Source organism: Trichoplax adhaerens, genomic scaffold (genome assembly GCF_000150275.1).
Source record: "Trichoplax adhaerens TRIADscaffold_7 genomic scaffold, whole genome shotgun sequence".
Taxonomy (NCBI): domain Eukaryota; kingdom Metazoa; phylum Placozoa; class Uniplacotomia; order Trichoplacea; family Trichoplacidae; genus Trichoplax; species Trichoplax adhaerens.
Window position 1 is genome coordinate 3,292,449 of NW_002060949.1, and position 16,238 is coordinate 3,308,686.

General features: G+C 30.9%; 2 protein-coding genes across 2 annotated transcripts; both read right to left on the bottom strand.

The window, feature by feature from the left end:
* Positions 1 to 157: 157 nt before the first annotated feature.
* Positions 158 to 1,605, bottom strand: TRIADDRAFT_58142 (uncharacterized protein; the record flags this gene model as incomplete). Its single annotated transcript, XM_002114353.1, has 3 exons — positions 158 to 175; positions 404 to 627; positions 930 to 1,605. The coding sequence occupies 3 exons, from the start codon at positions 1,603 to 1,605 to the stop codon at positions 158 to 160; spliced, it is 918 nt and encodes a 305-aa protein (XP_002114389.1).
* A 7,275-nt stretch (positions 1,606 to 8,880) lies between these two features.
* TRIADDRAFT_58143 (uncharacterized protein) lies at positions 8,881 to 13,798 on the bottom strand (the record flags this gene model as incomplete). The annotated part of the gene is made up of 6 exons (XM_002114354.1): positions 8,881 to 9,218; positions 9,342 to 9,433; positions 10,126 to 10,336; positions 11,029 to 11,176; positions 11,903 to 12,132; positions 13,228 to 13,798. 6 exons carry the CDS (start codon positions 13,796 to 13,798, stop codon positions 8,881 to 8,883), a joined length of 1,590 nt encoding a protein of 529 aa, XP_002114390.1.
* Between the last annotated feature and the right edge of the window lie 2,440 nt (positions 13,799 to 16,238).

Here is a 16,238-nt window from a genome sequence, read left to right on the forward strand (position 1 = left end):
CAGAACAAAGTGCGGTAGAAATGTTAATTTAATACTAATGGAGCCACATCATTGGCTACTATTATTGCGATAATCTTATTAATATTAAAAGAGGAGTTCTAGCATGGTACATTGCTCAATTTTAAACTACTGTAAATACAGATCATGTAATTAGTTATCAGGATATTATAGCAGCCTATAGGTTAAATGTGCACAGGTTACAACTAATATAAAATTAGTTTCAGTTCATTTGATATCAAATATTGTATGGCTAGGTGCTGTTAAAATTACGCAATTGAGTACACTATGAAAGCTAATATATGCTAGGAGGGTTACAAGGCAATTGGAGCACGAAAAATATCGCAATTATGTATTTGATCTCAATACCCGAGTTTAGATATGATATTCTAGCATATTCTCCTACCTCATTATATTTTAAACGAACATAAGCATGATACCCTGGTGGTATTGCAACTCCTTGAGCCTCAATATCGGCTGGCTCATCAGGCTCGTGAATACGAAACTTTATCCCAACATCTGGCTCTGGATTCATTGTTGTATATTGATCGGCCTCAACATTGAAAGCCAGACGTAGACCATGAGATCTGCCAATTCGTTTCTGATATAATGCTTCATTATCAGCCGATTCTAAATGATTAATATCGGTCAGTTATCTAGTAATTTATTGGTTACTGATTAAGCAATGGGTAAGATATTGTTAACTTCGTAAATAAGGGGAATTTAACACCTCGATATGCTTGAATTTTTGGCCTAGCTATACAGTACAATGAAATTAAGACTTTCTAGTATCATAGTAGATATGATCCAAAACGTAGAAATACCGTAGATTGACGGATTAATTAAGTTACAAACTAATCTGCTAACAATTTTACGAAATCAAAGTATATTTTTCTGATTAATAAAGAAAGGTGCAGTGATAGATTACTTACGTCCATTAAAAAGGAAGCAGTTGCCATATTTTGTATAAGTTAGAGTAAAGTTTTCAGCAGAACATGAATGAGGTTGATTATCCCAGTTACAATATCGAATCAAAATTTGGCGCTGTATGCCAACCTTTGATAATAAATCTAAATCATCGTTAGTATTGCGAGAATAATTGACGAGGTCGTTTCTGAAACTAAATTCACTCCTTTTAGATGGTGCTTGTGGTGCATTCATTAAGCGCAACAAATATTGTAGACGATAATGATTGCTTTCATTAATAGTAGAATTACGAAATCGATTAAAGTTACAAATAGTAACGGTAGGAAATCGTATCCGCGGTGGTATCTCATTTTTAATGACAATTTTAGTTGGATTACTGATTAAATAGATCATTCGATCGGCGCATTGAATAATGCAAATTGTAGCCATAGCAAGAGTAAGAAATACCCAACTTAAACGACGTAGTTTTGGGGTCTCATCATCAAAGACGTGACTAATACCATGGCATGATGTCCTTTTAGCAAAATCTTCTTCATGCTGATATGAAATATTGAGTGAGCTCTGTCGCTGTGAGAAAAAATCACTATCTTGTGATTGATCTTTCGTGCTTGTCGTAATAGTAGTTATTGTACTAAAATCAACACTTGGCTTTCGTGGCCTTTGCTGGAAATTTCTATCCATACTCTTCTGTCTAATTTCGTTTTTCTTTATTAATATTTATATTTTCTTCTCAGTTCTATTTATTTTATACCGGTATTTTATGCTATAGCTACGGGGGTTGAAATAAGTGAAGCGCTTGTGGGTTCTAATTGGAAATGAAATAAAATCGATATCTTCAATCGACGAAAGAGAATTAAAGGTATTACGGAGCTGGCAGGATTGATAAAGTCGAATCTTAATTTCTTGATTAAAAGCGACTAGAATAGAGGATAAATGTTGCCAAGGAAGGTTAAGAATAACGACGATATCAAGGTATGATGAAGATTTTCAATTGATAGACGATGACAGAAGATTTAAGGCTGATCTTGATTAATGCTACAGAGGATCAATAGAGAATATAATTTCCTTTTTCAAACTATTATTTACTGAATGGTATTAGTGTGTAGAGTAGAGAATAAATTTTCTAGTTCCGATTAAAAACGATGGTTAAAATGGATATCGCTAATTGACAGAAAATAGAGCGATTAAGATGGTTGCTTCCAAATGTTGGATACAGTCAGTTTTGAGACTTGATAGGCTTTGGCGGTTGAATAAAATGATAAGCTTTGTCAATTAAGATTAAAAATGATGATATCAAGTTTTAAACCCAGATTTTTAGTCGATGAAGGGGATGGATGGATTACTGGAGGGTGGATCAATGCTAGATAAAATGGTTTAAAACGGTGTCTTCGTAACGCTCTTTCATATGCTGCAAAGTAACAGGAATAAAAACTGAGGCTAAATTTACCGCTTTAAAGTTAAAGATGAGAATGGCAGTATGTGGAAGAAAGGCTTATATTAAAATCCTTCGATTATGACTGTATAATCTTGACTATTGCAAAGCAATAGCTATTATAAAGATAAGATTTGCCAACTTAGATCGAAAATGATATATCAGGATAAGGAATTGATGAAAGGTTGAAGTACAATATTTTTCAACCAAGGAATTTTGTTAGCGAACAAAAATTAGAAGTAAGCTGGTATTTCAAAATGTTGAAGGCAGTTATAGATAGCTTGAAAGAAAGTAACCATCATGATGATTCAATTTATCTGCAGGATTGATGGTATTTTGTCAATATAATCACTATAAAACTATCGTTAAATCGTCAAAGAATTGACAGTTACTGGTACTAAGTTAAATTTCTTGACAGACAAAACGATTATTTCCTTGATCAAATGGAAAAATTGTTTATCTATTAGAGAGCTTCGATCTTGATTAAAATGAATTTTATCGTTGTTCAAGGCCTCATATCCATGAAATCAAGATTTCTAGAATCGTAAATATATAAGTAATCAATCAATTGAATTTTAATACCTATCAAAAATTACAACTAGGAAAGATATTGTATCATCTATGTTTGATAATTTTCTAGGGAGACTATCAGTGAATTATGATCTTAATATCAAGATTTAATATGGTAAGGTAACATGAGATCATTTGTTATAGCTTCTGATAGATTTGAACTAAATGTTTGTAAAATGAAGATTAATTACAGTCAGATAGAATAAGAGGATATTTTCTTGAATAACATTGATTAATTGATTGATGAAATACCACAAGTATTCTAGTGATTGTTGAAATAAATATCATCAGCTAAATTTTATAACGCATTACGGTACGACTTAAAAGACGGAAGCAATTCAGATTCATGCAAGACAAGCTGCTCATATTACCTAAATAAAATGATCAAGTGATTAATAACCAACAATATCGATATCCTTAGTCGTTTTATTTCTATTTCAAAATTTCATCATCATGACTGGTCAAAACAATGTCTACGACTAAGAATTCATTATTCAAGAAGGGACAATGCCCCGTCTTAATATCAAATTAAGTGGTATGATTTTCACTATGATGCAAGGAAAAAAATTTGTTTATTTTGTGCCCACATGTTGATTAAGATATGTTACCAGAAATATAGAGGGATAGCAATTGATTACGTTTCGTCTGCCGTAGATATAAAAATCCACCAATATCGATAACCATCTGGTGTTATTGATATAATTGGATTCTTAATTATATTTTTTATGCGTCATCACATATCCAATTCGAATTCTATCATCGGCTTTCATAGCAATCAATCCATTCATGTTTACATATTTATTCTCCATAGAGCGTTCCTCCCACTTAGCTTACTGCTATTTCCGTCTGGATAGCGGCCTAGTTAGAGTAGTTGGGTATGGAGTACGGTATAGAAAATTCGCTTAGAATTGGTTTATATCTTGGCTGAATTATATCTTAACTTACCAATAAATTCATATTATGAATCTTATCTAACAAAACTAGATAGGCTGACTAGATAAGAAAACAATAATCGGCGTTGATTGGTAATAAAAGTAATGAATTTTAACCACATGTTATCATCACGTTGTAATTAGGTGTTGGCATCCGGGGTCAATTCTTTTCGATCAGTTATATTTGTTGTAATAGATAAGTCATTTGATGTTGTTGTCACCCTGAGTAGGTGTTTGCATCCGAGGTCAATTTGTTTTGATCAGTTTTACTCGGCTACAATTGAGAGTTTGAGCGTGGTAGATAGTAAATTTAACTATAATTCTACAGCTTAAGCATGTATAATAAATAGTCAATATAGAATAAACTTATTCCGTTCTAAAATCGATTTTGATATTATATATCTTATCTAGCCAAGTCAAGCAGGTTAGATTAGAGACAATCGCTCACAATCGTATCTTATTATCATTGCTTTGTTATTAGATGTTAGATACTTAGCGTCAACTAATCATGATCAATTATCAATTAATATAAAATTAAGATAGAATGTCTATGTTTTAAAATTGGCTCTGATTAATTTTTTAACCGTTTCATTGCCCGCTCCGATTTTATGCTTTCTTATCCTATCTGAGTAACTAGAATAAACAGGCTAGATAGGAAGTTTCATACACTGATTAAAATTGGAAACTATCGATTATCAATTGAATTTTATCATCAAATTTCAGTGTACATCCGGAGTCAATCTATCTTGATCAGTTCGTACACGCCATTAAGAATAGTGTTTTAGGCGTATGCTCTGACATACACTCTGTAAAACTTTAGGACTACAGTAGTTAGGAGAATAATTGAACTTATTTGTTTGTTGTAGTCATTACTTTTTAATTAGGCAATTAGGCATAGCACTTAAGATTAATTTATTTTGATTATATATATCAACTGGAACCTTTTAGGTCGAGATTGCAGACTATAAATTTATTTAAAATATCCGGACTTTCACTACTGGTCCTTTTAAAATAGTCTTAGCCTAATTCTATCTTCGATTTCAGCTATCTTTCTGCACTATGAACTTTACTATGACCATTGCATCTGATTTCATGTCAGCGGTACACCACAATTAATTATTAATGACTCTATACAGTACTGTCAAATAAATAATCGTAATTTAGTCGAATTTAAAATTCAGCACAAGAAGCAGATCTGGTAAGCAATTATTATTTAATACTACCTCAACAATATATCCAAGTGGTATAAGGCTTGAGCTGTATTAATTTATCCAATTCATTCTATTTACTGTCAATGATGTAACGCTTCATCATCTATTTATTCATGTCTGCTATAATACATACTGATAAGTTGGAAGAGTGATTTAGTTTTCCCTGGAATGTAGGCTGTAAATAGATTAACGTTTGCATTAATATTAGTTTAGACGTTAATAGCAACCAAATTATAAGTAAACGAATATTAAAATTAACATTGTAGCTTTGTTTTCTCGTATCAGATTATTACTCTTGCAGTAACTTCAGCGAGAGAATCAGAACACTTGTATATGACCATCTTATAGTTGAAGATATAAAATCTTCAATTATCTCTCCATTTAATTCGATAGATTGTATTTACTCTGAGGTAGCAGTATTAACGAAACTATACCAGGTCTTATTCTAGTAATAAGTTACCAATAATTAATTAATAGATTAATTTAGAGAGCAGAGAAATATTTACTACTTTAGATCTTTTACAAGTTCATTAAAATCTTCTTATACTGTAATTGCAAAGTTTGGATATCTGTATGATAATGGCACAGCAATCTAGTCTAAATAGTAGAATGCATGTTATCAGAATTAGCACTCTATGCACTGGAGTAATTTCTCTAAAATCAATAGAAAATTTATTTCAGATCTCAATAATGAAACTATTCCGGCCTACAATTAGGACTATATTTATTGCTGCATTGTTATAGAAATAGTAGAAGATGACGAGTAATTATAGTTAAACGATTTTACAGTAGCAAAATTCCTAAATTTATAAGTTGAAACAATTTATATTCGCTACTAACTGTAATGAATGCAGATAAATACAGTTTATACATTCTGTATATTTTGATCAATTGAACTTAAAAGAAAGGCATCAGATAGGTGTAGTCGCATATTCTATATGTATTGATCACTTTAACGAAAATATCTATCAGTAAAATATGGTAGTCATATTATGAACTATTTTCATCCTACTGTTTGTCTTATATTAAGTATAATATGATTGATAATGAATATTGTTTTGAAAGCGAATGCAACAAGAACCAATTACTAGTGGTTGAAGTCTCGACAATATGGCATTTTACTCATATGACAGGTTAGCTTTATTGATTGAGTGAGGGAATGTTAGAGGTGAAGGTTAGAAAAAAATCAAGGTTAGGTGTGGTATTTATTGATAGTGGAAATGAGTTAACAGATGGAGTCAAGGGTTTGAACTATTTGCCAACGAAAACATGTTTACAAAAGTTGAATAAAGGAGTCCGATATTACATTGGTTGCAATTCATTTTGAATTCATAAAATTTAAGCTTTAAAATATTTAAGACAAAATATTATTAATAATTTTTTGTCGCAATAGTTGATATTAAAATAAAAATATAGTACTGTTGTGATAAATTTGATCAGCGACTATAATCACTTTTAAAAGATTTGCATGTCAGAAGTGGCATGCTGATAAAAGCTAGATTCTAATGTAAGAGTCGTAAATATCTTATTTCCAATCCTCTTTATTAAAGCTTGATATTAAAACTAGACCTTACTATTTAGAACTTTATTTAGCGTGCTGTATTCCACTACGATTGGATCATACGTTTAATCTGACGGTACTTCTGCTATTTACATATTTATCGTTAATTAATTATTGTTGGTACGAATAAGCTGAAGGTTAAAATAATTCATTTGTTCAGACTTCAGAATAAATTGATACTACTATCATACATTTAAAAGATATGACCCTGCTCTCTTCTAATAACAATTGATGGATAAAATAGGAGGAATTTAGGTATATTAAATATCGAGATTTGCTCTCTATAAGATTAGCTGCCTGCTGTCATCTATTGTGACCTAGATGAAACGTTCATAGTAGCTGATTATGAAATAAGTTTAATAAATAAAACTCAAATTGATACTAGTCACATCGTGTTCGATATTTAATTCAGGCATGTTTTTAATACCGCGATTGACCGATAAAGGCCAGTTTTTCCCCTAATAATATATATCTTACACGAATAATTTATTCATAATTGCACCTACATTTAATAAGCTGAAGTATACGTAATTTTTAGTATATAATAAAATTTAAATATGATATTAGTTTGCATAGATAATCTGTAACATTTACTATTCTCATCATAGGTGGGTACATAAGGCTAATTTCTTCCTATAATAAATTTCTCACTTGGGTGAGATACTCATAATAACAATTGCGGTCAATAACCTGCTTAAGCAGTATTTACAATTTGTAATGGCTTGCATCTAAATAGAATTTAAATTTTACATGAAGTTGCGTACTGTCAAATCTAATCCTGTATTGTAGAAAATAATCAGTTTAATTTTATTTGTAATGTCATTTATATACTTTTTTCATGTAACATCTCGATTTATTAAATGCCCAGATACGATTAAGAGCTTTTTATATCGTCAAACACATACACTATACTATAATATGCAATTTTGCTTAAGAAAATACAGTAATTCGAATTGAAAATTTACAGGAATTCAATACAATCTTACATATATCCAGTGTGAATATTTAAGCTCAATTTTAAGCCTTTCTTTACACTTTAGTAAGATAGCAGTAGTCTCGTTCACTATAGTTTCTTAATAGTAGGGTGGATAAAATAGCGGCAGCAAGTACTGTATATTCATGATATAAGATAAGATTTAATTGTACCGTATCTTACACATTCGAATGCCATAACAGTATGCATAAAAGCAAACCTTCTTACAAAGATCTTTTAAGATTTCACTCCTCATTTTTATTGTTATGAGCTTTACCCTATATGAAATGTAGCTTACAATAGCATGATTATACTACACCCTTTACAAACCTGTACCAGTTTAATTCTGACGTTATTAATTTACTTTTTTCGTATAACCTATTAACTATTTGTATTTGTTGAATGTATATGTTATGTATACTAAATATATATATATGGATTTTGTATAGCATAATTAATATGAGTATTTATCCATCTTATATTACAGCTCATGTCTACCGTTAGTAAATTTGCTTAATTCATGTTAAGCGCCATGCATATACGCAACGTATAATATAATAACTATAAAGAATGATCAGTGTCTTACAATAGGATTAGCTAATGTTAGGGTTAGCCTTAGCTATGATTCAACTCTAGCATTAGTTTGTATGCTCATTTTACCCTAAATATCCGAATATAGAATGGCAAAAGCAATAAGAAACAAGACTATCATTAAGATATAATTTAATAATAATTTTCGGTATCTTACATAACCATAATAGCGATAACACAATAGTAAAACTAAAATTACGACATTAAAACTATTTAACTCCACCTGCTTGAACTACCAGGATATATTGAATATTATTTTGATCTAAATATCAAGGGCATATTATAAGTTAATCTAATTAGAGAAATTAGAATTTAATTCTATTTATCGACATATGACCAATGCTGTAGATTAACAAGTCTTTCTGGTTAGAAATCTTTGAAACAATATGGATTAGCTTGATGGGTAGTATCAAAAGTGTAGCTCAAATAGGATATATTATCTTATTTTTGAAAATTAAAATACCTAATTATGATATCATAGCTAATTACATAAATGGTCAATGAGAACATATCATTTATTATCACATTTAATTTTATTATAGTTTATCCATTAGTGAAATTGACTTCCAGGACAACTCCAACGCAGTTACGCATATTAGAACTACCTTACTGCTGTAAATCATATGATTTATTGAATAGTAAATATTACCGATGATAATCTAAACATCGAACTACGTAGCTAGACCCTAGTCAATACTGGATGGACTAATTCGAATATTTGCGAGATGTTCACTGTTAGACCTTCTAAACTTAGACTTTATTCCGTTTGATCTTACATTATGTGATGAAATGCTTTCATTGACTTTAAAATTATGGACATTAGTGGATAAATTACCACGAACAGATGTTGATGAAGCCATTGATTCGGGGCGCCTTTTTTCTCGTATACTTTGCATTCGTCGGCTAATTTCACGTTTGCTTCTTTTCGTTTGTTGAAAGCATTTATCATAGATGTATTCAAAAAATTCGAACATGGTAAGGAAACTACCGCCAACAAAAAGTCCTAATTGACCACCAATATCACCTAATCAATGTAATTCAAAGAAGAGAAATAGGTTGATTAAAAAGTAGCCTTTATATCACTCTTTACATCTTAATAATATATCCATGTGATAGTAGTGACTTGTTATTTCTTAGGGATAATTACTTAGAAATGCCACAAATCCGCTAGCCTGTTTTTGGATTGTCTTAAATAGGTATAAGTCCTTATAATAGACATCAAGGAAAGCAAAATTTTCGCTAGAATAAGTAAAAATAACGGTTATGTTGATAAATAATTCTAGTATCATATAAATTGACTATAATTATACAACGAAATCAAACAATGAAATTTTGTTTCATGAGTTTTAATTAATATTTTTATAGTAACTTCCTTCTGTAACGAACTGCATAATAATTCTAACGCGAAAATAGTTATGTTTATAATGAAGAAGTACGAGGTATCTCGATATGCATTAGTATTTGCACTACACATTATATTTTGATTTTATCAAGCGATGTAAGACTAAATTAAACTTGTTAATCACACTTGAACAAAGATAGGAATTTCTGAGTAACCATCTAAGCTAGAGGTATATTGACTATAGTAAATGCCGCAGTAGTAATAATCTCCTTGAAAAAATGCAAGGATTTTAATATGTAAATATTAATGCTAACATAAAACGTTGCCGATATACATTATGTAAACGATAGAAGACCACAGTATATGGTTATGAAACTAAAATAAATTTGTTGACACCACTAGAGTAGCGAATAATTTTATGGAAAGGTACAGGTATTTTAATACGTAATTATTAAAATTGTTATCATATATTAGAAAATATTCTACATCCGATTTTGTCAGACATTATTTTATTACAAAATTCAGATGAACTGATTAACAACATTATGTTTGAGAAAGGATTTTAAGGAGTTTATATTTGCTTTGATACCGTATGAATTCCAATTTGGACATTGTCAGATTTAGGCGTTGATTTCTTGCATTTTCAATTATTTTAGTCACATTGTATTGATCGCTAATGTCGTTAACCACAACTTGGGAAGGGATTAACGCATACGACACTTCGACGTTGTATTCTGTTTGCACGCAAGCTACAGGACATACATTTGTATTGATACCGACACTAACTGGATTAGAGCTACCTATGAAGGAAAAGCGCTTCTTTTAATTTACTAACAATGAAGTAATAGAGATAGTTCAATATTTTCTTATCTGGGCAAAATAGCATATTATCGAATAGATAAACCTACTCATAAGTGGTAAAACGCATTCAAGCATTATTTCAGGTGAACATGGAGTTAAATTTCCTTTAATTTAGAGAGGGTGAGATCGGAAAAACAATAATTAAGATATCTGAGATATTTTTGTTTAAACGAAATACTCTTATTATACATTATTATTATTATGAAATTTGCACATATTTTCGTATTTTAGTCTAACTTATTAATATCTATTCTTAGAGTGAAATCTGATAACAAACGCCTATCAATTATCAATGTACGTTCTAGCAAATATTTTCATGTAATGTCTAGCAAATAGCATTATATAATATCTAGTTAATAGCATTATATAATATCTGGTAAATAGCTTTATATAATACTATTTATTCTAGTATTATCATACGTCTATTATCTCTCGTTTAAGCTTAATAATGTACATCAAAACATATCACTGCAGTCACTATAGCTTGTTATTACTGTAAATAGTATTTAGCACTATCCTTGCTTATCCTGTAAGGCTTTGGTTGAGCTATAAATATAGTCGGCATGTAAAATTGAAAATACGGTAAAACTATTATGATTTAGTACTTTAAATTGGCTTGTTTAGGACTTACTAGCATGGTGTGGCTCAACGCATCCGCATCTTTGCAATATGAAATCAATTTCTTTTTCTCTCCTGCATGATGACACCGAATAATGATCGAAATACTTGAGCTTTTGTGAACCACATTGACCCCATGGTTTTGGTAGGCCTTCAATAACCTTATTTAATTGAAGATAAATCTTCATTGTCACTGATATGATTACAATTATTCAATTATTATTACGATTCATTTGCAGTTAAAATGTAAACTTTATCGCAATATTCAGTTCTTATAATTTACTTTCACACTCCAGATATTAATTCAATTTTATAACTATAACTTGATATCTGCACCGAATGGTAATTAAAGATTATATTGTCTTTTGAGGGTCATTCGGTAATTGATATTAGGTAAGTATTGATTATAGTAACTTTTATATTGTGATTGCACCGCAAGCAGGTACGACTAGTTATGTAAGGTAAAATCAACCTACAAGTACAGTACACTCGTACTAAAATATAAATTACTACCAATCAATGTAAGTATCTCAACGATGATTTTAGAGAATAATATGATGTTTTTAGGTTTTTAAATACTAAATAATCATTAACGTGTGATAAATCTAGCATAGGAATATTAAATAGGACTATCAATTGTGATAACGATATTTATACAGTATTGAAAAACTATAAATCCTTAGCGATTCATGATTGTAAACTATCGGTATTAACTCAGAAATTATTGCATGGAATTACAGATTGAAATAGCTGTACTTTAGATTAATTATCAGTCATAAGATATTCTTTTGCATATAGATTACGGCTAATATCCAATAAAGAAGAAAAAGTATCAGTATGCTAATACTTGTCCACAATTTGATCACTGATGTATGCTATTAACTTACATCAGCTCCAGGTATGCTGGCATAGGCATGCATACCAGGTGGTATGGACATTCCTTCAGCATCCATTTCAGGTAAATCAGCTGTAGAATGGACGGCAAATCGTATTCCTGCATCTGGTGAACCATACGATAATTTTCCAGAGTATTTATATTGTTCAATATTCAAAACTAAACGTAGTCCGTGTGCAGAGCCTTTCCCACGCTGAGATAACATACCTTCTTTTTTCGCACCTATTGATACATTAGAAAAGAATCGCTCATTACTTAAGGACCAATATGCATCTAAAGACAACGATTTTAACTGCTAATGTTATCATTATGACTGGGATGAAAATAGAGTTTTGTGGAGTTTATTAAGCTCTACGTTATAGCTGCTAAAGATGTTAAAATAGCATAGGCAGGCATCTGCTAATAAACTTATGCACAGCTGTAATACTGTTATCAAATTGGCCTTAGCATCACGATATTGCCATAGGAGTAGGCTATTACAGTTTTATATTCTAAAAGGATGTTATACTGTAGGTAAAGAATAACTTACGAAAAGTTTTCGTATTATTAGAGATTACAGCTTTACTTGTTAATTCGTATGACAGCAAAAATTATAATTACTGTATATGGAAAATTGATTATGAAATCGAGTTAAAATTGAGGAAATCTTATTCTATTCATTTTTTTATGTAGTGCCACTGTCATTCTCGTCTAAAAAATGGCGACTTACTAATCACTAAACAAAATAGCCATAAAGATGTTCGCGATATTAATAATATGGAACAATAGTCCAAAGCAATTTTCTCATGGCATTATACGACTTATCATACGAGTATGCAAACGTATTATAGGCGAATATCTTAATAATTTCGGAAGTGATAATAGGGAGTAAGTCAAAATTAGCCTTACAGGTGGTATTTGCAAATAGTTTTCATAATCTTTAAGGCGTAGCATGTATATGGATTAGGGTAGGAAGATGTGAAGTTTTAAAAAAGAGTGTGTGTACTGAAAATAAAAATTAAAAAGAAGCTTACAAGCTCTGCGTTCTAGAAAATATATAAAATGAACAGTTATCAACAACTCATCATCCATAGACTTGATCATCGATAGTAGATCAATAATTTCATCTTAAAAGTATTATCGACGTGTTCTTTAAAGCCACTTTACACTATAACATCTTTGTTACATTAATCGTCGTAATTTTCTGTCTATCTAATTAAACTACTTCTATCAATCTTTACTGTCCTATAGAGGAATACATCTATAATATACATGCATCTAATGAGGAATGCTATGCTGTAAAAATAGATATCTAAAACAGTATTTCAGTTTTCTGACCTGAATTAAAGGTATAACAATTGCCGTAAATGGTAAAAATGGTTGTAAAATTTTCTGGACCACAAACTTGATCATCCCATAAACAAGAGACAATTATATCATTTTTACGATGGCCTAAATCTTGCGTTAAATTTTGTAAATGGAAATCAACTCCTGTTTTATTACGGAAATAGCTTGTTGCTAATTCCAGGTCTTTCTTGTTGATAGCTCCTTTTCGATGATAGATTCTAAGAAATGTCTGCAAGTGTCGATTATCTTCTTCCGATAATGCTGTTTTGGTAAGCTGATTAAAGTTGCAGATGGTTACTGCTGGGAATATTAAGCTATCTTGGTGTATAATTTCGATATCAATATTCGTTGGAAAGGATAAAACATACTGCAATAATTGGATACTGCCAATCATGCAACCAACACTAGCTGCTAACGTTACTATCGACCACAAATAACGACGTACTTTGGGAACGTCTTGATCGACAATATGTCCAAGCCCATGGCAAGTTGTTCTTTCGGCAAATTTCTTTTCCAAGTTGATCGATTTTGATCTTGGCCTTTGCCAAGGATGAGTATCCATCGTTTAAGTAGACAGATTGTAAGAGCTGTACAGCAGTGTCGAAAGTTTGTAATCGTTAATATTTTATAGAGAAGAAGTGGTGATTCGATGAGATGATTTAATCCTAACAATTTCCAGTTGTGCACTTTACAATCTACTTTCTAGTAGCGGTTACGGAAATGAATCGTTACTTGAATTATATTACTACCGACACGATCATTCTAGAATGAATCACTTCGGTCATTCCACAGCCGGATAAGAAAATATTGGTAATAAAAGAATGATTTTCCACTCTATACAATCAAGAAGAAATAGAAACTACTTCAAAGAGTGTTATATTATTACATAAAAAAATGGAAAGTCAATCTGCTATAAGTGCTTTATATGTTGATAGAGTAGAAGGAAAAGCTGAAGTGTTGGAATATAAATATAAAATACTCTCTTTCTATAGAATCAATCTTGAAATGGAAGGAAATCGATTACATAGAATTCTTCGTGTGAAAAGGATTATCGCATAGTAGTTAAAAAGGATTAGGTAAAGTGACAGCGACCCGTTGAACTTATCTCCACCGTAAACGAATTGAAAAGAAAAGCAATGCAAACGATATGCTGAGAATTTAAAGCAAAATCTTGCTATTTGAACTTGCTACACGCGTAAATATACTATAGAAGAATCAGTTAGTATGGACCAAAGGTAGCGTTCAGGCTGAATGGGGGGTGGGGGGGGGGGCTGGAAAGAATATTAGATAGAAAATCAAATCTTACCAATAGATTATACTGTAAATTCAGGGAAAGCCTTAATTATTTCCACTTTGGATGGCGAGAAACCAAAAAAAGCTATTTAAAATTTTAGGAAACTTTTAATTTATAATTGTATTAGCCAGAACCTGTTGTAAAAACAAATGCTAGGATTAATTAGTTGCAATCAAATAGTAATTTCAAACTGAATAGAAATATGAAGATCTTAATCTTAGCTCTTCCATGCTTAGATTAATTATTACTATTAAGGAATTTTGATACTGAATTTGAAGCATTCCTTTAAATTCTTGTAGAAGGGTTAAGTTAACAGCTTTTGATAATGACTAGTATCAGCTTTTATATTGTGGTTTTCTTCTCAGAAAGAGTACAACATGTTGATACAATTACATGTGCACGTAGTATTATGTTAAAATTTAAAATTTATATAATGTTAAGCCTAATGTAGAAGACGATGATGCTATTAAATCGATTAAAGATCAGAAATATTCGTGTAGTGGCGTCGTCAATGCCATGTGGTATCGGAAAGGCTCAAAGTAAAATTATAGGTAGGTTTTAGTCTTGATGGACTGATTTCGAACATTTTTGTTTAACTGCAATAAGTTAATTAATCAAATAGCTACACGAAGGTTTTCTATGAAACGAAATGAATTATAATCTAGCTTAGCAAGCATGAAATCTATAAATGGATTCACAAGTCATTTTAAATAAAGGACTAGTTACTTCTAAAGCTCAAATTTTATAAACCCTGGTCAGGAAATAAGCAATAACTCTATTCTCAACTTTCATTACTTACAGATATATTAGTAAAGTTGGCTAGATAGTGGCTAATAGCGTTTAATAATTGGATCACTGACTTGCTCCACAATTACAAATACTAACTTTTAAAGGCCTAAAGAGTTTTAAGTTTTCATGTTTAAATCAAGTAAACGACGCAAAAATTGTCTAAAACTTCCTCTTTTGAGTGCAGTTTAAAAGTAATCGCGGCTAAATTCTCGACTGTTGATACTTGGCAGGCACAGGTATACTGGTGTAATGAATTTCAATCCGATGCAGTTAAGGAACGAGTATAAATTTCAAGATAAATCTCCAAATTCTTTTAGTTTATCAATAGAAAACGAAGTTAAACGGTTGTCGAAGAGTTGAGTACTGCACAGTATGTTTATTAGTTCTGAAATGATGCCAGTTTTATTTAGGGAATTAATAATGATACTATTTGGACTTATTATCACCAGAGTCGTAAATATCCATAGATTGTTTTACATACTTTCTCTCCGGCTTCTTATTAAGGATTCTTGATGACAACTATAAGACTCATAGTTCAATCGACTTATAAGATTGTGATCCTATAGAGAGCTATATCGATGCTATATTACTCTAATTTATTGTATAGATTGAAAAGTCTACGGCAGATAATTTAGCGTGATATTATTGGATCTGTTCATGCAGATCTACCGAAGGGCATTCTAACAACACGGTATTCTATTTTCACATTGTAGAATTTGATTCAAGGATAAAGAGAGAAATTCTAATATTATACACCTATTTCATTTTTCCTGTAAAGTCAAGAATTAAAACCTTTCGGAGATGCTTGAGTATTGGATTATTTGAGTAGTTTACTGATATTTTGTAATCTTTCGAATAACGTTGGAAGCTCTTGGGTACATGGAGAAAGTTTGATTTACACTCTTATTGGGCATAATAT